At 39.8% G+C, this 25,687-nt stretch overlaps 1 protein-coding gene across 1 annotated transcript in view; it reads right to left on the bottom strand.

Moving 5' to 3' along the window:
• LOC126419907 (phosphatidate cytidylyltransferase, photoreceptor-specific) overlaps positions 1-25,687 on the bottom strand; it is a 111,858-nt gene that overhangs the window by 12,078 nt on the left and 74,093 nt on the right. The window contains 3 exon segments of the mRNA XM_050087189.1: positions 8,183-8,314; positions 8,466-8,618; positions 8,802-8,958. Coding sequence (XP_049943146.1) covers positions 8,183-8,314; positions 8,466-8,618; positions 8,802-8,958 — 442 coding nt within the window.

The following is a 25,687-nucleotide window of genomic DNA, read 5'->3' on the forward strand; positions in this document are numbered from 1 at the left end:
TGACACTGTAAACAATGAGATGCGCAAAAAATTCCACAGGATGCATGAAGTTTAAATTTATTACTTCTTTTCCACTAACTCTACTCACAACATATTACGCACACAGTATCCACTTATGCTGCTTATTATACCTCCACAAATATGTTATTGCATGATGCACAGTGAATTTGTTTCTATATTTCACTTGAAAAACATTTCATCTTTTGTTTTCATTTCTAACAGAAAATTGGCAAAATTAATTCCAGTGCAATACTGGGTTGTCAGCAAGTATTAAATACACAAAAACAGACAACATACATGTTTACTTAAGCTGGCAGTTACTCTTATGATGGAAGTAACTGAACCTAAGAGTTTTAGCAGATTGGCTATATGCTCTCTTTAGTTTAAGTTTCACGATGCACACCTGACAACCTAGAACTTTCTATGTCAATTATAATTTATTAATAGTACACAAGGTTAACTTTAGGTGGGAGAAGTTTTCACAAAAAACCTGGATTAGTTGGGTTTTTTCTAAGTTTCAAACAAGCCCATTTGTAGTTCGCAAAGCACCAGTTACTATTTTTCTGCTGTTGTTCCTACACTAGAACAAAACTCTGCCACCTTCAAAAAAGGATTCATTCTACCCACTGATTCACATAAAATACAGATCACAAACTAATGTAATTATTCGTTTTGCAAAAGTTATGATGTCTGCCTATGAATTAGTCGAACAGCTTGTACTGACAACATAATTAATTATTTAAAACTTCTATTATGCCTTGTACAAACATGTGGTTCCTGAAGAGGGGCAGCAGCCTTTTCAGTAGTTGCAGGGGCAATGGTCTGGATGATTGACTGACCTGGTCTTGTAACACTAACCAAAACGGCCTTGCTGTGCTGGTACTGCGAACGGCTGAAAGCAAGGGGAAACTACAGCCATAATTTTTCCCGAGGGCATACAGGTTTACTGTATGGTTAAATGATGATGGCGTCCTTGGTTGGTTTGGGGAAGGAGACCAGACAGCGTGGTCATCAGTCTCATCGGATTAGGTAAGGATGGGGAAGGAAGTCAGCCGTGCCCTTTCAGAGGAACGGCATTTGCCTGGAGTGATTTAGAGAAATCACAGAAAACCTCAACCAGGATGGCCGGACGCGGGATTGAACAGTCATCCTCCCGAATGCGAGTCCAGTGTCTAACCACTGCGCCACCTCACTCGGTGATGTTGTCCTCTTGGGTAAAATATTCAGGAGGTAAAATAGTCCCCCATTCGGATCTCTGGGCGGGGACTACTCAAGAGGACATCGTTATCAGGAGAAAGAAAACTGGCGTTCTACGGATCGGAGTGTTGAGTGTCAGATCCCTTAATCGGGCAGGTAGGTTAGAAAATTTAAAAAGGGAAATGGATACGTTAAAGTTAGATATAGTGGGAATTAGTGAAGTTCGGTGGCAGGAGGAACAAGACTTTTGGTCAGGTGAATACAGCGTTATAAATACAAAATCAAATAGGGGTAATCCATGAGTAGGTTTAATAATGAATAAAAAAATGGAGTGCGGGTAAGCTACTACAAACAGCATAGTGAATGCATTATTGTGGCCAAGATAGACACGAAGCCCACGCCTACTACAGTAGTACAAGTTTATATGCCAACTAGCTCTGCAGATAATGAAGAAGTTGATGAAATGTATCAAGTCATGGGTGACTGGAATTCGACAGTAGGTAAAGGAAGAGAAGGAAACATAGTAGGTGAATACAGACTGGGGCTAAGAAATGCAAGAGGAAGCCGCCTGGTAGAATTTTGCACAGAGCATAACTTAATCATAGCTAACACTTGGTTCAAGAATCATGAAAGAAGGTTGTATACATGAAAGAACCCTGGAGATACTAGAAGGTTTCAAATAGATTATATAATGGCAAGACAGAGATTTAGGAACCAGATTTTAAATTGTAAGATATTTCCAGGGGCAGATGTGAACTCTGACTACAATCTATTGGTTATGAACTGTAGATTAAAACTGAAGAAACTGCAAAAAGGTGGGAATTTAAGGAGATGGGACCTGGATAAACTGACTAAACCAGAGATTGAACAGAGTTTCAGGGAGAGCATAAGGGAACAATTGACAGGAATGGGGGGAAATAAATACAGTAGAAGAAGAATGGGTAGCTCTGAGGGATGAAGTAGGGAAGACAGCAGAGGATCAAGAAGGCAAAAAGACGAGGGCTAGTAGAAATCCTTGGGTAACAGAAGTGATACTGAATTTAACTGATGAAAGGAGAAATTACAAAAATGCAGTAAGTGAAGCAGGTAAAAAGGAATACAAATGTCTGAAAAATGAGATCGACAGGAAGTGCAAAATGGCTAAGCAGGGATGGCTAGAGGACAAATGTAAGGATGTAGAGGCTTATCTCACGAGGGGTAAGATAGATACTGCCTACAGGATAATTAAAGAGACGTTTGGAGAAAAGAGAACCACTTGCATGAATATCAGATGGAAACCCAGTTCTAAGCAAAGAAGGGAAAGCAGAAAGGTGGAAGGAGTATATAGAGGGTCTATACAGGGGCGATGTTCTTGAGGACAATATTATGGAAATGGAAGATGATGTAGATGAAATGGGGGATATGATACTGCGTGAAGAGTTTGACAGAGCACTGAAAGTCGTAAGTCGAAACAAGGCCCCGGGAGTAGACAACATTCCATTAGAACTACTGACAGCCTTGGGAGAGCCAGTCCTGACACAACTCTACCATCTGGTGAGCAAGATGTATGAGACAGGTGAAATTCCCTCAGACTCCAAGAAGAATATAATAATTCCAATCCCATAGAAAGCAGGTGTTGACAGATGTGAAAATTACCGAACTATCAGTTTAATAAGTCACAGCTGCAAAATACTAACACGAATTCTTTACAGACGAATTGAAAAACTAGTAGAAGCCAACTTCGGGGAACATCAGTTTGGATTCCGTAGAAACACTGGAACACGTGAGGCAATACTGACCTTACGACATATCTTAGAAGAAAGATTAAGGAAAGGCAAACCTAAGTTTCTAGCATTTGTAGACTTAGAGGAAGCTTTTGATAATGTTGACTGGAATACTCTCTTTCAAATTCTGAAGGTGGCAGGGATAAAATACAGGGAGCGAAAAGCTACTTACTATTTGTACAGAAAGCAGATGGCAGTTAGAAGAGTCGAGGGACATGAAAGGGAAGCAGTGGTTGGGAAGGGAGTGAGACAGGGTTGTAGCCTCTCCCCGATGCTATTCAATCTGTATATTCAGCAAGCAGTAAAGAAAACAAAAGAAAAGTTCAAAGTAGGTATTAAAATCCATGGAAAAAAAAATAAAAACTTTTAGGTTCGCCGATGACATTGTAATTCTGTCAGTGACAGCAAAGGACTTGGAAGAGCAGTTGAATGGAATGGACAGTGTCTTGAAAGGAGGGTATAAGATGAACATCAACAAAAGCAAAACAAGGATAATGGAATGTAGTCGAATTAAGTCGGGTGATGCTGAGGGAATTAGATTAGGAAATGAGACACTTACAGTAGTAAAGGAGTTTTGCTATTTGGGGAGCAAAATAGCTGATGATGGTCAAAGTAGAGAGGATATAAAATGTAGACTGGCAATGGCAAGGAAAGTGTTTCTGAAGAAGAGAAATTTGCTAACATCGAGTATAGATTTAAGTCTCAGGAAGTCGTTTCTGAAAGTATTTTAATGGAGTGTAGCCATGTATGGAAGTGAAACATGGACGATAAGTAGTTTAGACAAGAAGAGAATAGAAGCTTTCGAAATGTGGTGCTACAGAAGAATGCTGAAGATTAGATGGGTAGATCACATAACTAATGAGGAGGTATTGAACAGAATTGGAGAGAAGAGAAATTTATGGCACAACTTGACTAGGAGAAGGGATCGGTTGGTGGGGCATATTATGAGGCATCAAGGGATCACCAATTTAGTATTGGAGGGCAGCGTGGAGGGTAAAAATCGTAGAGGGAGACCAAGAGATGAATACCCTAAACAGATTCAGAAGGATGTAGGTTGCAGTAGGTACTGGGAGATGAAGAAGCTCGCACAGGATAGAGTAGCATGGAGAGCTGAATCAAACCAAGATCAGGACTGAAGACCACAACAACAACAACAACATAATGGCTTCAGCACAGTGGCTTTTGTGAAACACAAACTGTGGTTGGTCAACTGTTTACTTACTGCAATGGTGGGGTTGCACCTGGAGGAACTCTCCTCCTTGAAACACACTCTTTTTCAAAATTTTGGAAAATGTCATGTCAGGTATGCTGGGTGTTATTGACGTTTGTGGAGTTACGAGCTCACTGTTTTCGTATTATGTATATGTGTTTCAAAATTATGCCATTTCAAGGCAGTGTCACATCAAACAGTTATTAGAAATGTAGCATCAACGGTACAATTTGTTATAATTAAATGTCATTTATTTGACAGATCAGAGTTAAAGCCTTTAGGACATCATAACATCAAAGACATACTTTATGATGTCCAGATGCACCAAGACATCAACAGTGGGAATTGTAACATCTGAAGGGCAAAAACCAGTTGAGATCAGAACATCAACTGCACATGTAATCAAGAGATCAAAAGAAGAGATCCCCCTACACACGCAAATGGCTAAAGTGATTGAATATCCAGATGTCAAGCCGCTCAGCTAGTAAACACGCAACTGACTAGAGTCAGTGGCCATCTTAAACTGGTGCTTAAGAAACCAGAGCCTCTCTCCAGTACACATGGCAAGGGCGCCCCTGTCGATGGCTGTCATACGGTTTGCTGGTTGCCCACATTGTTGGTTCCATGCCCTCCACTGCCATGGCATTATCAGCAGCCACAGATACCAAACATACACTCACATAACACCAGTTCACTTTAGTGGCTAGAGGTGTGGATCTGTGAATTTAAATGTAGATGGTTTGCATCCTGCTATCTGCATATATTTTCTATTTACCTTCATGTTTTCTAAAAAAAATTCTGAGATTTTCTTATAATTTTAACAGACGTATTTTCTATAATTTTCGATGTTATGTTTCTCAGGAATGACTCTGCCAATTTTGTGAACAGTCACAGAATATGGACCAATGAACTGAAAGATGCTGGTTGGTTATAATTAAACTGACAGTGTTCCGAGTGCTGCAGTGTGAGCTGTATACGTCGCAGGATGCTGAAACATTGTAGGTGTGTTAATAAATCGGTGCACTCATGGAGTATGCCAGTTGAAAATATGGCACTATCAGCAATAAGGATGTGGTATGGGTGCAGGAAAAGGGGAGGAATGATCAAACACATAACAGTGGTTCTTTATATTTATTAGAATATGGTCACAAATTACAACATGTGTTCAATATGGTTTCACAACTCAGCAATATGCTGCATCCATAACACAGCATCGTTGATTGTTGCTCGCAGCACATCCGGTGTTATCAGATCAATATGTCATCATATGCTATCCTTCCGAGCAGGAAGAGTCTGGATAGATCCCTGATAGATATGATCTTTCAGATATCCCCACAACCAGAAATCACATGGATTTAGGTCAGGGGATCTGGAAGGCCACATCTCTTGACATTGCCCAGAGATGGTGCAGTCATTACTGATGATTTCTTGAACCAAACTTTTCACATGGCAAGTGACTTGTGATGTCACATCATACAGCATGAAAATAGTAGCGTGGACACAGTTGTCTTCTTTCAAAAGAATCACATGTTGCATATGGAGGTCATTACAACATGCACATGTCATTGTACAGCAAACACGTCCTCAAGATGTCATCTTGAAGAAAAGCAGACCGAGACTGAAGGAGCTTGTGAAACCACACCACAGTCACGTAGGCTGAGTGCACCGGATGTTCCTGCACAGCACATGGTGGAGCAGAACCCCATATACGACAGTTCTATGCATTTACAGCACTGTGCAGAATAAAATCTGTCTCGTCCATCCAAAGAATATTCTGTGGCTACCTGTTATCCATTTTCATGCATGCCAAAATCCGAAGGGCAAAGTCACTGCATTGAGGCCTAACTTGGGGCTTCATTTGGTGCACATTCTGAATTTTGTAGGGATGCCAGTGAAAAATGTACCACAAAATCTTATGAATAGTTGACATGTGAGGAGAGAATTCCCATGACACAGCTCGAGCACTGGCTCCAGAATTTGAGGCACGTGCTGCACGATCAGCTATAGCTGCAGCAACTTTATCAACTGTCATGGGAATGGGGTGCTTGCCTGTCTCTGCTGTTCCACCTAATTCACCTGTTTCTTCAAATTTCTTTTATTGACATGGGGCCTCTTCGCAGCTGGTTCTGTCGGCGAAATTCCCACAATGCAGCACTGCTATTGCTGCCTTTCTGATAAAACAAATTTACCAGCAAAACACTGTGTTTCCTCTCAACTGCCATTCTGTTTTACAAGAAAACTTCAACCTTGATAACCCTTTACACCGATAGTGACTTCACAAAAAGAAGGAACATGTTTCACTAAATGACATACAGCATACTGACGTGAAAACAGGAAACATTTCAAATTCTGACAGCTTACATCAGCACACTTTCATCTGGTGGTCAGAAACTGGAGCTATTAATTTTTTCAGCATACACCGTGAGCACAACGATAAATGAACATACCTATGATGTTTCAGCACCTTGCGATATATAGAGCCTGTGCTGCAGCACTCTGAACATCATGAGTTTAATTATAACCAGCTGGTATCTTTCTTCATATGCCTGATTTGATCACAATTCAATATTAATTTTTCCATACAAAAACTTTGCAGATTGTGGGAAACATAATTCCTTTGTAAATAATGTGTGTGATCGTGCGTGTGACACACACACACACACACACACACACACACACACAGTATAGAAAATTTAACAGTAATATTGCAGTAAATAAACGATTTTTTGGCCTTATCTACAAGAGAACATGGATTTCTTGCAGTATGAGATTTTGCACTTCTCGTTTCAAATCTTGTATTTTACATGTTATAGAATTCTACTACTGAACAGAAACTGTGAACTAATAAGAATCATCTTACAGTTTTACTAGAACGCAGATTGTTGAACTCATTTCCGTTTCATGCAAAAGAGTTATAATTTTTATTGTACTATTGTCTTGCTAAATGGACACAGAACATTCATTTTTACCTTATATCAGGTTCATGGATACTGAAGCTTTTATTTGTGTATACTACAGACAGAACTACTAACCTGGTACATGAACAAGGGAGGAATTTCTTATGCTGATTACATATGTATACATATAATGCAAGTAATCATATTATTACACGAATATTATGACGTATTTTCATTGGCATACACTAGAGAACATTACTCCAACATACTGCTGATCATGAGCAATGCCTGAAGCTAGTCCTGTAAAATAAATTACTATCAACAAGAACCTTATGTGAAACAACTGTCGATTAATATGGCTTATTCATAATTTCTATGAGCTGCGGAGCAACAAATGTACGAGGCAGTCATACTACAAACCTTTTGTCAGTATGCCTAGTTATTTAAAAAGTTGTCAACAAGAGGTTCTAAAGTGATCATCATACATTATATGGGTATGATATGAGAGTCAGATAGAGCCTACTACTGCTGCTGGAGAGTGATTGAGTGTGTTTCCTAAGATATAAGAAGGCCTTTTGGCCAAAAGCTCAAATCTATAGCAGTCTTTTTGTTGGCCTGTCTGCATCTTAATGTCTCCTTTATTCATGGAATACCAAACTCTCCTCTTGTTGCTACTTTAATGGTTACTGTAAACAAAGTAGTAAATATTTTTACACACTCAATCAATTCTTCAGTTACTACTAACTTTTCTATTATCACCGGGATTGAAATTTTTGTGAATTTTCATATATTAAATGAAGTTAAATTCAACAGAGCTTCAATTCTCTGTTGAAATATCTCATCCTTGCAATACTCAAATTGTATATGGATGGCCATATGTAAATAAGCTGAAATGAAAGGAATAGAAATATTGGTAGTACTTCAACTGCTTTGAACTTCCAAATAGTGAAACTCTGTGACACATCATCAGAAATAGAAAATAAAGGAATACTGTGTCTCTTTCAATGACATGACCCTATCCCAACAACAAACTGCCTTTGTAATAATGGGACAGGGAATAGTGGGAATGGCATTTGGCAATAACTTTACTGGAATTGTATTGCTATAGCTCTCACCTTTATCTTGAAAGCTCGCTTGAATCCACTTGCGAAGAAGCCACCAAATGGACCAATGACTGAGCTGAATATAGACATTGAGAGAGAGTGCAGAAGGAAAGGGTACAGCGTTATTGTGTTCTTCATGCCAAACTGAAATGTAAAGAGAGGTGCTTTGAAAACTTCATGAAAAAGGGCTACACTTAAAAGTACATATGTTCCACTTCTCTTATCACATAAAACTTGTCCACCATATGATGTAGATAATAATACTCAGAAACAATTGTTCATTATTATTACATACCAACTGCAAAACCCCAGCAAGTGATTCAGGAAGCGTATATTCTTGAGGGCGAAATAATGGTGATGGCTCACATTCCATTGTCATTCGGCCAAGAGCTTCACTATACTCAATTGGACATACGAAGTAGCGATACTGACACATCACATATGACATCTACAAAGACAAATACAGAGAAGTTTTGTTGATATTTTAACATACCTACATTAGAAAATGGAATGAAAATTCTACGTAATTCACTTATTCAGTCATTAATAACAGAGACACAATTCTTATTTTTAATGTAAAGCATAATACAAGAGCACAAGAAGCTATGAAATGCAACTGAATTATACATACAATGAGTCCAAAAATTACTGTAGAGATTCCTCCTCCCACAAAACCTTCCCAAGTTTTTTTTGGTGAGAGCTGAATCAATGGAGTGCGTCCGAAAAAGAATCCAAATACATATGCCATGATGTCATTACACACTATCATGGAAACAGGCACGATGAACCTGCAATAAAACTTATCGTCTTGAACAACAATTAAGAACATAAAAATAAATATATATGCAAAGGAGAAACTAGTATAATGCACAGGCACAACAAATAAACTGGACTGAAAGCAACAAAACTAAAAATGATGCAGGAATCTTCATTTTGTGACTCAGTCTTCTTCGTCGTCTCCTTCCTGGCCTTATCCTATATTTACATGGGTCAGCATTTTATTCTGGTTTTGGCAATGTTAGTGGTAGAGGGTGGCCAGATGACACTCCTTTCGCTACACCTTCTCTCCCTGACAGACTTTGTGTACTCCATCTGCTGTGCCTGCTTTTATACTGTACGAAAGTGTGAGAATGTGTTTGAAATTTGCAAATCTAGTAATTGAAGTGGTACATGGCTACCAGCCCAGTATACACTTAGTAGGATGTGTGAAACCACCTAAATCCACATCCAGGCTGCCTAGCAAACTGACCCTTGTCATTAGCCCTCATGCAGGTTCACCTACGTACTGTATAAATTGCACCAACCACGAATAACATTGTCTTGTATTGTTCCACTGTTGTTTTGCAATTGTGAGCCCATATTTACTCCTTAATTATTGCATCATCTAACACAATGGTAAGTTGTGTTGTCATATGTCCACTGAGCAACAGTAACATAAAATAAACGACGAAGTGAGTGAGAAAAAATTTATGGACCATCCACAAAAATGACACAGATTATGAGCTATCAGCATAATCTTACAGTGGAGCACCTGTCTACGAGACAATTAGTAACTGAATACGTGATTGGCTAGGATCTGAAGCAACTGTGTTGTTTATTGCAAGTTCATTTTATTATTGTTTACTTAAACTGTGCTTTAGCTCATTTAATGTAAGTTTATTTTATTGTTGTTGAATTAAATAAGATTAAACTGTGATTCTGCCCATCCATATTTACCTTGGTAAATGTGTACATGTGTACAAAGTGCACCATGCACCTGCTCATGTTATGAAAAATGGTGCTGCCATTCGAGGGTTAATTAGCCATCCTGATTCAACCTGATACTGATACGCCTCACCAATTGTGGAAGCGGTGTGCTAATGCATGCAGCTATCTGGATGAGTCAATTCTCGTTGTGCAACTGATCTTAAAATACAGTGACTTTATAAATAAGTGGGCGAGCAGGAAAGAGGGGTAGCGGTAAGCGATAGGCATTTAAAGTGCTAGAAGACAAATTTCTATCACTTTTTGGCTGCACACATATGACAATGAGACAGACTTTCTATTCTGTCTAAAGTTCTAAGACAAAATTTTGCGAGGGAAGTACAGGAACAGGTGTATTACCGTTTGCTGTATGAAAAAGAAAGTTCTCTTGAGAAAATTATAAACTCATGAGGGAGAATTCCTGGTCAGTGCTAACCTTTAGTTCCAAAAGCTAGCAGAGTGTGCATTCTTTCATATATGTCTATAAGCAGCACCAGGAGGATAAATTCTGGCCAGCAATTCTGTCTCATAATCATATGAGGTGCGACGATAAAGTAATGAGACTGGTTTTCTTTGCAAGATGTGGCAACCCTGCAGGCTTTTTGGCCTTGCTCTATTAGTTGCTTCTAGTCCAAGCGGTACATCGATGCAACTGCTCAGTCGTGAGTTGTGCTGTAATAAGTTAACACATGTTTGTGTCTCTCATCACGGAAATGGAACCACATAATATTACGCAACGGTATGCCATTTCTTTTTGTGTTAAATTGTGTGAAAATGCGATGACAACTTACGGTAAGCTTCAGAAGGCTTTTGGAGCAGAGGTTATGTCAAGAGCTCAAGTTTTTCGTTGGCATAAAATTTTTAGTGAAGGCAGAACGAAAGTTGAAGATGATGACCGCAGTGGATGACCATCGACCTCACGGACGGATGTCAGCTTGGCCAGGGTGCATGAACTCATACGATCTGATCGACGTTTATCCGTGAAAATGACTGCAGAAGAACTGAACATCAATTGAGAAATGGTTCGTCTAGTAATAACTGGAAATCTTGGTATGACAAATGCGCCATCCCATACTGTTGTCAGTACAGCAATTTTTAACCTCAAAACAAATTTCAGTAGTACCACAGTCACCTTATTCACCAGATATTGCTCCGTGCGACTTTTTTCTATTTCCGAGAGTCAAAACGGCAGTCAAGGGACACCATTTTCAAACAACACAAGATGTCCAAAAAGCTCTGTCGAGGGTCTTGGAGGATATTACATAAGATGAGCTCCAGAAATGTTACCATCAATGTCAGAAGCGCTAGAAAAGTGTGTGTAATCAGAAGGGAACTACTTTGAAGGAGACAACACTAGACTTGACTAAAACGGTAAGCAGCATTTTTTTTCCACATCAGTCTCATTACTTTATTTTCGCACCTCGTATATTATTGTTTGTACAATGTAGTAAATTGATTTATTCTTAGTTCTGCTAAGACTTCCGGCATTTAACTGGAGTATTTGGACACTGTCTCCAAGATTTACCTCTTGGATATTCAGTGACAAATGTGGTGAATAGTCTGACAAGGTTCTCCATAGTTGCAGTGTGGTGATTAGGTTGTTTTCCATTTACAAAATCTGTTGTGACTAATTTTGTAAATGAGGAAAAACTGAATCACCACGCTGCAGCTGTGGACGTCCTTATGATGTTCACCACATTGTCACTGAATGCTGCCTTACATAATATTCAGGAGAAAAATTTGTTCTCTGAAGTTCCAAAGTACGCATTTGACTGTATTAATGGTTCCAACTTTAAAATATAAATTTATATGTACAATGTTAGAAAGTCTGCTTTATCTTTGTGACTACACTGTGAAATTTTATCACTTTGTTTTATACATATTATTTTTATACATTATACCAAAGCTACGTAAGCCATATGATAAATAAATAAATCAATTTGTTATGTACACAGCTGCTAACACAGTACAGTATGCAAAGTCGACAACACACTGCAGATGACACAAAAATGCAGTCAGCCCTGATGTAAAAGTATGTATGACAGGATGATAAACTGTGTTCTCATGAGACCACAATACTGCCACTGTTGAATTGCAACACATGCTGGAGGACATTTCACCTTCTTACATGAGGCATAGCAGCATGATGTTACAACCGACCAACATTCAAATGTGATTTTTGAATGAGAAACCCGCTACATTAATCTTTACTATGTAAAGCATGTAGATGGCGTTATTTTACTTATTTTGTGTGGTTGCACTGAAATGCTAAGCATTTGCATCCAAGGACGTAACACACTTTGTGGATATTTGTCACTTTGTCTTCACAGTGTGGCAACTTTCATGGCCAGCAATGTAGATGTGAACATGTTGCTGACACATTGTGTCACCTTTGCTGGCGTTTGTGAATGCTAACACTGAATGCTACTATGCTAACACTGAATGCAACTGACTTCATGATGGTTTCACTTCATGGCTGTGGCAACAATTCATACCTTAGTTTGCGTAATTTTGCCATGATGGCGGCACATGTCTGCGGACATGCATCAAGAGTTACAGCACCAATCTCGTAGATAATTTTTTCATTTATAATTCTTCAATTAAAATGTGATATACTCTTTTCTGACGGCATCTGGAAAGTGTGAACAATTTCACACTCTTGCAATCGGGAATCCTCCATGACCATTTTGTGCACTTTTGCAGTGATTTCTGAAGTAGTGACACTGCGCGAATCATCGTCTAAGCTCTCCCGACTAAATTTAAATTCATTTGTTGACCAAATTTAAATTCATTTGTCCACTTGGCAACAGCTGAATATGAAGGAGCAGTGTCCCCCAGCGTCTTCTGGAAATCGACACGAATGTCCTTTGCTTTCATACCTTTCTTTACGAAGTGCTTAATCACTGCTCGAATTTCAATTTTTTCCATCTTCGTAGATCACTAAACAGGAACAACAATAGAGCCACGTCACTGCCACAGCTCTATTCCAAGAGCACTGACATGGCACATATTTAAAGACAACAGTCCAATCAATATCACGTGAACAACTTGTTGCACTAGCGCTGACCTCTCGTGGTGATTCCGAGAACTTTTTAAACCACCCTCTTAGGTTACAACGGTGGGGATCTGCTGTCAGCTATTGCTTCTTAAACTGTGTGCCCCAATCAGTGGTAATCAGCAAATGAGGTGTGGGTTATTATTCCCTACTGCCAGATGCAGGCCATGTGACAGCATTTACTCACAAGTAGCACTTTTGTCTCACGTTATTGGTGTGGCTTGTTGAGCTCTGAGGGTTGGCATCCAGGACGTGGCAAGCCCTGAGTCTGTTCTCGGTGTTCATGTTGTCAGGGTGTTTTAGTATTTTTGATGAATTTTCTGATTGCTTTTTTATCGAACTCAGCTGCCTGCCAAAGATGCAGGTTTTGCTAAATTTTATTTCCTTGCCGCAATCTTGCTGATGTTCTGCCACTGCAGATTTGCTGTGTTGCTCTAAGCAAATGTAGTATGCATGAGCAGTAGTGAGAAAATATAAGTGACTCTCCATAGCTAAAACATACCGGTAGACCAAGAAGAAGACCACTGTAACTGTGGCTGAAATGTTGGTTTCTCCAGTAAAGTTTTTTTGTCATGATGCAGTACGATACACATAAAACTTTTCTGTAATTATGAGCACTGCTCATACTGAGACTGAATAATGACAGGTGGTGAAGGGGATCAATTGTTGAGCTACGAAAATTCTACAAGTAGACCAGAGATGAATGAGGAATCATTCTACTGACAATACAGACCAAAAATTGGGAAATCGACTTGTTACAAACAGGCACTTGTGAACGAGCATCCTGAAATGGTGAAGTAAGTTGACTGTTTGCATGCTACTGTCATTAGATATACGGAAAGTGGTTAAAGGACAGTGATACCACGAGGAGGTGACAAGGAGTTGGATGTCCATGCCTCATCACAAGATGTGGAGCTCAGAGGCTTGCCTGCTCTATTAAGCAGGATAGGAGGCAATATGTGGATCTGATGACAAGAGTACAACACTGGTGAGGGCCCAAGCATTTTGGAACTTATTTTGCATTGAACATGGTGCTCTGCAGATAAAAAAAAAAAAAAAAAAAAAAAAAAAAAAAAAAAAAAAAAAAAAAAAACCTCCCATATGTGTTCCCAAGTTGACGCAACATCATCAAGAACTTCAACTGCATTGGGTTTGAGATCATCAAGATCGTATTGCAAACCAATGAAAATTAGTCACTTGATTGGGTGTATCACATTTCTTGTTATATCAGGTCACTGGTCAGGTGCAGAGACGCTGTCATCCAAATGAACAGCTGCTCGAAGCATGCAGTGTGCCACAGCTGCAAGGTGATGGGTGCAAAATTATGCTATGGGGGATATTCACCTGGGACTCCACAGGAGCAGTAGTGGTAAGTGAGAGCACTATACTTAAATTACTATTAGTGTTTGGTTGATGTTTCAGTGAGATGAGTGGTAAGGGCCAGCTGTCATCCAACAGCCTTTTTTTTTTTTACACGTGTTCACTGTGCTACCGGTTTTGTAGGTACGCTGTGAAGAATGGCTGGCTGCACACAGCAACACTGCACTCCTGCCACTAAAATCTGTCAATTGTAAAGTGATTTTAATTGGAGTATATGACAAATGTAGGCAGCACACCACCTGTTTAACTTCACACATGATGTCTTCCCCGATGGCGATGCCATCTCCCAGGAGGAAAACTGCCCATGTCACAGTGCCAAAAACTGTGCTACAGTGGTTACAGGAGCAAGTTGATGAACCCATGTTAATGTCTCGGGCACCGAATTCGCCTGATATAAATCTGACAAAAAACATTTAGGACGCTTTTTGTGCCAGCTCTGCACCCACAAACCACTGGCCTGTAATTTACAGGAATTACATGATCCGTCCATAGGCAGTGGGGTGTCACACACCTTCAGAAACCTACCAATGACTTGTCCAATCTTTGCCATGCTGCTGCACTGCATTCCTAAGGTGGACCAATAGGCTAGTAAGTAGGTGGTCACAATGTATTGGCTTACCTGTGTATACCTCTCCATTACTGAACGAATCTAAATTTCTGAATGGTTTCTGAATTAAAGACTAGAACCATGTAACTTTTATATACCTAAAACCACTGCAGTGGTCGACTTACTGAACTGCCTACAGTCGAAAAGCCACCTTTTTTTTCCCCTTGAAAGAACATTCGAACTAAATGTTGTACATTACTTTCATTTGTACTTTCCATTTTTATTTTTACTTGGACTCATTTTGGAACAGGAATGCAAAAGCAAGTGAAACTACGTTTTCTTTTAATCAGAGTCCTGAATATAAGCAATACCTTGCTTTTGTACATTTTCTGCACACTTTTTTGCATGTTTCACACATCAATCAATTGGTTCCTGCATTTTGAAACTCTGTACTGCCATCTACGTTTCTTACTCAATGGTTCACTTTCATTATTTGACTCGTTATTGATTATAACCAATACTTTTTGGAAACCAGATTTCACATGTGCATTTCTTAGTTCTTCACTGAGATGCTGTGGAAACTGCTTACAGCTGATAAATTTTCCAGTAATAGCTGCGAACAGAATTCACATATTTATTCCAGTGAAGTGTTATACAGTGCAAGACATCTGTGCTGGCCATCTCTCTGAAGTTGCTTTTACTACGTATTTTCGCACCCTCCACTCCAATATATAAAATTCATATTCTGTTTTATTATAAAATTCTAACTTATTAAGATGTTTGAATCATTCCTGATTTCTATGCCTGAATGAAGCATACTAAGATCAAGAAAATTTTTCTTCTTATTATCTCTCTCTGTAAATACACAAGGTTGTTTTTCCACACTTTATCACACTAGTCTCATACAGTCATGCTTTTGTCCCATATAGTCATGCTTCTAGAGCCAATTGTATAAAGAATTTTATTCAGATCAAGCTGAACTTGGATATCTACAATGTAAAAAATAAGTTTGTACAGCCTTAAAGCATCAACTGCACACAGACGAGCCTACCATCATGAAACAGCATCAAGTAGGCTCTGACCCATGTGCCAATGGAAAGAGCAGGCAGCACCATGCCTCTAGGAAGATGGAGTTCAGTGGCCCCTGTCAATGCTTATCTTTCCAGTCTCCTGTCCTCACCCATCCAGCCCCTTTGCTGTTCCCATTCCAGCGCTACACAGCCGTCATTCCACCACCACACCCAGTCTTTTTATTTCTCTCCTTTTCCACTACTCTGCCCCCCCCCCCCCCCATCCTCTTCCCTGTCCTCTGTCTGACCTGCAGCACTTCACTGTCTGGTCTGCCACACCACCATACTACCCCTCTCCCCCTTCCCGCCCCAGCCTCTTCCTTACTCCCACCCAGTCGCCACTCCCATCATGCACTGCACTGGTGCTGCTCGCAGTGTGGTTTCAGTTGCTTGAGACTGCAGTTGCGCGCCACTGCGTGCGTGTGTGTGTGTGTGTGTGTGTGTGTGTGTGTGTGTGTGTGTGTGTGTGTGTTGTTGACAAAGGCTTTAACGGCCAAAAGCAGTAATTGTGAGAGTCTTTTAGTTGTGCCTATCTGTGACTCAGACTCACCGCTATATGGTGAGTAGCAACTTTCCTTCTCATAATAAAAATAAAGATTTTTATTAATTAAGAAATGTTGTATACAGATTATTTTAGATTCCTGCGACTGGCCATCACAACTTCTCTCCTTCCTTGTTTGTGTCAGTGCTGATTTGCACAGTAACCAACACAACATCAAAAATGAGGATTACAGAACCAATGCTGCCTTCACTCTTCTCCGTTCCATCACAGTGGGTCACTAGTATTTCTCCTTTTTCTTTCAGAGGAACATTGCTACTAATTCTGTACTTTCCTACAGAGTAGCTGACCCACTTCTCTTATTTGCATTACTTATAATTAGTTGTGGTGCTCCTCTCATTAAAATGACCTCTAACCTGCCTTCTACACAACCTGCATCTACGCTCTGGCTGCTGCTGGCTTTGATCTAATGCAGTTTATCAGCTTCAGACCCAACAAATGTCACAGTGGATGATGGCGGTCTGGTAGCTCATTAATGCACAAGCTGCTGCTGCACTGACTCCACCACAACAGCCAGCCACATTAATGGCACCACCTCTGTGCATTCCACCATTCCGAGCTTTTGATGAACAACAAGAGGAATTGAATCAGTACTACGCTCAGTTCAATGCTCATTGTGCTGCAAATTAAGTGCAAGGTACTGTGAAACTTTCTCATTTCTTGTCAATGGCTGGCACATAAGCTTACCACTTTGTTCAGAAGTTATTCCTGACTAGTAGGCCACAGTTGCTAGGTTTTGAAGAGTTCGTTTCCGCCTTCACTAAGTATTATGAAGCTCAGATACAGGTTGCTACAGCTTGGTACAAGTTCTATTGATTGTGTAAAAAGTCAGAACAAACATACTCCCTGTGGGTCACTGAACTTCAGGGTTTGACTCAACAGTAGTTAGTCTCAATGTAGCTCTGGACAGTACTATAGTGATACAATGATTCATGATGCAATTATGTACATTGTGCCAGAGAGTAGGATTCATGAACAAATTCTCAAACATTCTGATCCTACTTTGAAACAAGTTTCACAAATCATTGAACATCAGGACTCATGTCATAAAGCAGTGGAAAACTTTGAGGTAGCTCCCATCTGCAGCGTAACACAAAGTGACAAACAGGTATGGCCTTGTGACCGACCGCTGTGCGCGAACAGGCCACTACACCATGACCAGGGTAAACAAGTGTCAATGCATGTATCTGCTGTTAAATCACATTCCCACTGCTTTTCCATGCATAAAAGACAATGCTGTCCTTCACACAATATGACTTGCTTTGCTTGTGGAAAGCAAAGTCCTGTACAGTCTGTGTGCTTGCAACAGAAAAATAACTCTACCCATGTTCGCTCTTGTATGTGCCGAGACCTTCTCACTTAGTGAATGTAGTTTTTCTATGCTGGTGAGCGGTACTAGTAGTGACCAGATTCAGGATGTGCCTTCACCTCATCCAAGTGCTGTGCAACAATAGTCAAACTGTTTGTGAACTTAAGACACTGCCAGACGCTATGTGCGACTTCAGTTAGACACTCACACTTCTATTACACTGCTCAATCGTGCCACTTATGAACAACTGGGCTCGCCACTGTTGACAAAATCTCACATGCAGCTTTGAGTATAATGGTCAGAACATTCCAGTGATGGTGGTGGTGGTGGTGGTGGTGGTGATGATGATTGGTTTGTGGGGCACGCAATTGTGCAGTCATCAGTGCCTGTAAAAAGTCCCTATTTTTTCACACCAATTTTTTATGCAGTCCAATCTAGGCAGTATCACAAATGATGATGATGATGATGATGAAATGATGAGGACAACACGAATACCCAGTCCTCGGGTAGAGGAAATCCCCAACCTGGCTGGGAAGTGAACCTGGTGCCTTGTGATCCAGAGGCAGCAATGCTAGCCATTAGACCACGAGCTGTGGATGGGACATTCCAGTGTAAGATGCATGTAGTTTGCTTGCCACATTCCAGTCTCACATCAGAATAGTAACATTTACCATTTTGAGTTCACAAGACTGTGAAAATATTTCTTGGTTAGATTAATTTGATTTGTTTAGTCTTCATATTCAGGACAGTGTAAGTTCTGTTTCCAACCTAAAAGACCGTGTTACTCAATTGAGTGCATAGTTTCCTGATATAATTTCCGAAGGACAAGGCGCAACAAATAATTCTGCCGCAAATGTTACAACGAAGGACAATGCGCAACCAATGTTTCTTTGTGTGTGCCCCATCCCTCATGAATTTAGAGACAAAGCAGCAAGTGAACTTAACGAATGGCAAGACAATGGTGTTATTGCTCCTATCCAGACTAGTCAATGGGCTTGTTCCTTAGTCATCTTACCAAAGCCTTCTGGAAGAATTTGTCTTTGTTTTGACTTTCAATCCACTTTGAATCAACACACAATAATTGACACTTATCCGTTGGTTCGCCCTGATAATTTAAAGGAAAGGCTTGGTGCAGGCCGCTATTTTTCAAAAACTGACTTACGCAATGCGTATCTGCAAATTCTGCTAGATGAGGAGTCTCAGACAGTGTTTGTGGTCAACACATATTTAGTGTTTTTCAAGTTTTTGCACTTACCCTTTGGCAGCATTTCCACACCTGCCATATTCCAATGCTACTTAGAACAGCTTACTGCAAGAGTTCCATTCTGTTCAGATTACTTGGACGATATTGCTGTCACAGGAGGAACATATCGGTAACCTTTCTATGCTTTTTCAAGTACTTTCAGTTGCAAGTTTGAAGTGTCACCTAGACAAATGTACCTTTTTTTGAAGCTGAAATTCAGTACTTATGCCATGTTCTCAACAGCCAAGATGTTCATCCCTTCAATCACATTTGTTGGCCATATGGAACCTCTCTGCCCCATGGAATGCAATCCGTTCTCAGGAAGTTGATATATTGTATCCGATTTATACCCAACACAGGCCAGATTGTGGTTTCTTTGCATCATTTGTGCCAGAAGAATAAGCATTTTGTTTGGACTAAAGGATGTCAGGATGCATTCCAGAAACTTAAAAATGCCTTGTTTATTTTGATCATCTCTTTTTGGCAGTGAACGCATCTTCGTACAAAATCAGATTTGTGCTGTAGCACAGATTTGGTTCACAGGATAGGACGATTGCTTTCACTTCCAAGTTACTGACCAAGGCTCAATGCAACTACTTCCAAATTGAGAAGGAAGCAACTGCTATTATCTATGGTGTGACAAAGTTTCACCATTATCTGTTCGCTTGGGAGTTTTACCTAGTGATGGACCACAAGCCACTTCAGTCTTTGTTTCACCCTTCCAAACCTGTTCTGCCATGCACGGCTCAGAAGCTCTAACATTGGGCTTTGTTGTTGTCACAGTATCAGTACAAAATATTGTACTGGCCCACATCAAAGCACGCAATTGCTGACACCCTTCCCACCTTCCGGTTGGTCCTGATTCTGAATTCGATGCTACTGCCGCATCTTGTTGCCAGACTGATGTGCAGGACACTGAACTATTACAGACTTTCTCACTGTGCTATAGGAAAACTGCACAGGCCACAGAAGCAGACCGTGACTTGAACCTTTCACTGCACTACATTCGTACTGCTTGGGCTCAAGTGAAAAACATCCAGAATTCTTTTGCATGCCAATATTTTGCTCATTTGCATAGCCTCTCCGTCCAATACGGCGTGATTTTATTGCAGAATTGCTCTGGACAATTGTGTGTGCTTATTCCCAAAATGTTGCAAAAAGATGTGTTGTAACTGCTCCACCAAGGACATTGGGGAACAGTACACACAAAACTACTAGCGTGTTGGCACTGTACTTGGCCGGGCACGGACACCCACAATGAACAGCATGCTTGTGCTGACAATCTATTGGTCCTGCTGCAAATGCTTCCAGATGGGGAAACTCTCAATGACCATGGCAACGAGTGCATATTTCCTTTGCTGGTCCCCCTTGGAACAGCCTTTGGCTTATTGTTGTGGACTCTTTTAGCAAATATCTGTTTGCAGTGCCCATGAACTCAACTACGTCTTGCAGTATCACTCCGTCTTTGTCATCTATTTTTTGCTGGAAAGTTTGCCTGAAGTGTTGGTTACAAACAATGGACCACAGTTTACCACTCAAGACTGAATAGTTTTTATACAGCTCACTTTACCAGTGTTCCATTTCATCCTCAGTCGAACAGTGAAGCTGAATGATTTGTGCATACGTTCAAGCTACAGATGAATAAACCACGTGTGACCACACATGAGAGCAAGTGCTGCTGCTCTTCCTTGCAATGTACTGCCCCCAGCCCCATGGTGGTCCCTCGCCTGCAGGGCTACTACGTGGCCAGCGACACTGCACACTGCTCCAGTTGCTGCACCTGCCACATGGCACCTCCCACACTCCAATAGTATTACTTTGTGCCTAATGATTCTATTCTTTTCAGAGTTTTTGGTCACACCAGATGGTGGGAGAGAGGAACGATTCTTCAAAATTTCGGTGATGGCACGTATTTAACTCAAAATCCTGCTGGGTTGCTGCGCTGCCATCAGAATCAGATTTGTGTTTGTCTATTGCAAGATTCTTCCCAGATTTTTTGTCCCCAGATTTCATCCTACCAGAATCTTGTGGCCGGTGTGGCCATTCCCGGGTGCCTCTTCACAACTGCCTGCAGAAACGACGGAGCTGGGTCCATTGCCTTCGCTGCCTCACCAGCTCAACTTTCGGCACTTGTCCCAGAGCCCGCCTCGGACACAGCATCATCATCGTCATTGCCGCCCTCTCCGTTTTTCATAGGACTGGCTCAAGAAGGGGGGATCGCACCCTTTCGGGGTTCTTCCAACTGACTTTCCCCTCAGGGTGCAGAACAGATGTCAGGGTATGGCCAGGGGCTCTGCATCGATCCCAGTTGGGCTCTCTGCTCCTAATGTCACTCAGCTCTCTGCCCCCACCTCCCCCTGTTGACGTAAGATGGCTCCCTACACAACAACGGTGTGGCATTCTGGTGGTTAGGAAGGTGCAGTCTTAAAGCATCGACTGCACACCGATGAGCGCAGCTCTGTGAAACAACATCAAGATGGTGCTGACCTGCACACCAATCGAAAGAGCAGACAGCGCCACACCTCTAGGAAGAGTTCAGCTCCCTGTGTCAATGCTGATTTAACCAGCCACCCTTCACTGATCGGCTGAGTTTTTCACAGACTTCGAGAGCACAGTACTGAGTAATAGGAAGACTTTATTTAGCCTGCATTCTGTGAATAGTAATAGAATGTTAATGTAATTGCATGTCGGAGGCACAGGAAGCACAAGAAGTCAAGTATTGTTTCTTCTATTAATAGAAATAAAGTTATATACTAGTTATAAAATGTTTTGTACAGACGATTTTGGATTCCTGACACTGGCCATCGCAACTTCTCTCCTTCCTTATTTGTGTCGATGCTGACTCCCACAGTAACCGACACAACAATATCAGTCTCAGATTATACCACTGTGAATCAGGATCATCTTCAACTGGCAAAATTTCATGTATTTAGTAAAGTTCAGCTTCAATTGTCAGTTCACAACATAGTGAAACGATGGTTTTGTTTTGTGCAAATACAATTTGACAAAAAGTAAACAATAAAAAAGTTGTTATTAGCACATAAAATGTGAAATTAATACTGAAAAAACAACTTCCACACTGCAGAAGCTCTAAATATATTTTTCAATATGTAATGTTGAACTAGCAAAAGTATCAGCAATGCAAGTTATTAGTTAAGATAATAACTGATATCTCACTACTCTCTCTTGAATCACAGTCATTACACAATCAGCATTCAATTTTTCACTATTGAACAAGTGTTTAAAGTGCTATAGCAGCTGCAAATGCACTGATGAACAGAAATAGTAGTAAGCATATATTAAGTAGATAAATGAAGTGATATTTATGAGCCGGCTTTCAAACGAAGATTGTTTTAGTAGCTCTGTGGCTGCATTCTGAAAGAGTGTCTGAAGGTTAATCACAGATCAGATCTCTTGAATAATGTGAAAAATGCTGAGTTGTTTAACTTTAGGACTTTGAGTAAAATTCAATTGTGTAGCAGTTGTTATAGTTTTTAGCATTTGTCTTCCACAACATAGCTGTCAGTGAATCAGATGAGGAGCCTGAAATGGACGACACTGCATTTGTTACGAGAGGTGTCGAAGAAATTCAGATATGTAAAGAAAATGAAGCTAACAGAAGTCAAAATGTATTGAGTGTGGCATATATTAACAATTAATTTAGACAAGAACAGTTAAAAACTTGGAATAAATTTACAAAGTGACTGCTTGAAAACCTAATTTTGTCATTTCTTTTAGTTTTAGTTCTTCAATTCCTCTAGTCTCTTTCAGTGTTACCATTTTTTTTCCATGTTACGCGAGCATGGACTACTTTTAATTTATGTTTGTCCTGCAGGCACTTTAATCTTCTTTTGTAAAACTGGCATTTCACATCGAAAACTACTACTTCGCCTCCCCCCCCCCCCCCCCCCCTCCCTCTGACACAAGTATAACAGTGCAAACTCTATAACAGACTGGCTCTCACAATTACCTGTGATTAAACAGGTCAATTATTACTGTCACAGTTAAATTACATTATCATTCTTACTAACTTCATGTAAACATTCTCTCTCTGATCTTCATTTTTGTCAATGTGGACAACTGCATTTTTATTTCAAGTTGCAGTCATTTGCTAATTTACTGACGTTGTAAATAAACTACAATCTTTGGTGTTATATAAATCTGTATTAGAACAAGAATATACCAAATAGTACTATAAACTACCTTTTACGCAATAAATTCACCTCAAAAAAATAATCTGGACATATTAAGATGTATACAAACCACTGCATGTGACTTCAACATTAAAAAATCCACCCACATTCCCATCATAGGAGTTGGAAATAGGGATAAATTGTGCAATCAAGACTGCTATTACCTTCTCTCGACTTTCCGTAACAGTAGGCTTGATGAAATTACCATGTCAAGTTTTATGCATTTCAACCTTGAAAAATTTTGACACTGTTTTTGCTTGAGCTTACATGGCAGATGCAATTACACAAAGATGAAATATAACAACTGTGAAGTGTATCCTAAACCATAGCTTGACATGGGCGAATACTTTCTTGGTCGTTTTCTGTGGACGCTATTTGTCCCTAAATTCTGGGAATTAAAGTCAATAGCAACTTCTTTCCATGTGTTTTCTTTTTGCTGGTCATAGCATTTACCTTTTTTTGTGTTTTTATATTGACCCAATTTCCCACAATAAACCTTTTTGACTGTATACAAGTTTGCTTATTTTCCTCCATCTTTACATAATGATATCTTCGACTATCACTATTGCATATCTCTTCAATCGCAGACACTGGTAGACTGGGCATGAGAAAAATTTCTTTACACTACCTTTTCTACAAAGACTATTGGCAATGACATTATCTTGTTGTATTTACAGTTGTACAGAGCATTTTGTGGTTTTCACATGTAAGTATTATTAGTTTAATATAATGGTATTTATTAAAGACTGCTAAAGTGTTGTTTACATAATTTTTATAGCCAGAAAAGCACTGTCATGTAAATATCAGTTTAAAGTGATGCATTTGTTTCCAAATGCACATTAAAATCTGAAATATTTCTTAGAATACTGGGCCACAAAGGTCCTTTTTTCCCAACATTTTCCCTAGGGATGAAGGGCCCAGGCAGCTATGGGCACAGGCAGTAAAATGAACACGAACACACTTTCATATGTTCCACATACTTTGAGGAAAATCATTTGACAGAGCAAAGACTGGAAGGAATTGGCTCCACAATGATGCTATGCCAACAAAATTTGATTTTCTTGAGCACCTTCAGGCAAACAGGTCCAAGCTACTTAAAAGCGCAAATAAGAGATACAGTAGATAAAACTTCACATGCTGAAACTTCTCATAATACTCATAATTCTGGGTATTTACACTGTGTTAATGCATGGATGTGAGGGGGAGGGGGTTAAACAACTATAAAAATACAACAGCAATGATATTTCAAGAAACATTGTCATAATATGCTTTAATGTACATTTTCATTTAGTGGACTGGTACAATAGAAAAGCACTTTTTTGCTATCGGTCACATTACCAGATTTTGAAGTGAGTGCTGGGACAGGCAAACATTTTAGATACATAGGAAATTTCACTGAAAATGATTCGGCTATTCCTGGCATACACATAAAAGTGGCAAGTGTGGTAAAAATGCAGCTGAGGAAGAAAGTGTAGTGATCAGCTCACAGGATAAAGATGAAAATTTCAAGCCGGGAAATATTAACTGTGATCTTCAAAAGAATAATGCTGTTATATTTGAATCCACGGATAATTTTCTTACAGTACTCTATTACATACTTGCAATGTTTACAGTTTCTTAACACCCGAAATTGAAGACAAGCAAAACTGCCATTCTTTTTACAAAATTAACTGATTATGTAGATTCTAGTATTGTAGTAGTCTGTTTAGTTATATGGCAAGTAGTAAAGCTGATTGAGAGAAAGTCTGTTTTATCACAAACACAGGCACTGAGTTGACAAATATGAACATGTTCATGTAAGTGTGAAATTAACAACAGGAAATACAGAGTGTCTATTTAATATAAATAGGGAGTAGCAACTTTTGTCAAAGTGCCAATGTTTTGCATAAATGAGCAGAAACAGCAACACCAGTGATGGTTTTTCTCCACTGTGAATAAATTTAGTTTCTAACAGTTACATCAGTTTTATGATCTTTATTCCATATGAACATTGGTTCTCCTTCATGACAGGATCTACATGGAATCAAAGTTTGCAGGTTTAACAATGTAAGGAAACGATAAATTGGTAGTTACCATAAAGATAAAGATGACACATTAAGTTGCAGACAGGCACAATTAAAAGACACTTACACATTAGCTTTCAGTCAAAGCCTTCATCTGAAAAAGAAATAGAAACACCATTCACCCACAAACGCCAGCACAGCTAATGCACATATGGTCTCCGACTCCTGCAGCTTGGACCAGAAACTGGTCCGGAACTGGTAGTCGTGTGCGTGAAGTGTGCTTGCTTCTGTGAATGAATGGTGTGTGTTTCTCTTTATTTTTCTGATGAAAGCTGTAGCTGAAAGCTAATGTGTAAGTGTCTTAATTGCGCCTGTTTGTAACTTAATGTGTCATCTTTGTGGTAAGTAGCAATCT

Source organism: Schistocerca serialis, chromosome 9 (genome assembly GCF_023864345.2).
Source record: "Schistocerca serialis cubense isolate TAMUIC-IGC-003099 chromosome 9, iqSchSeri2.2, whole genome shotgun sequence".
Classification (NCBI taxonomy): Eukaryota; Metazoa; Arthropoda; class Insecta; order Orthoptera; family Acrididae; genus Schistocerca; species Schistocerca serialis.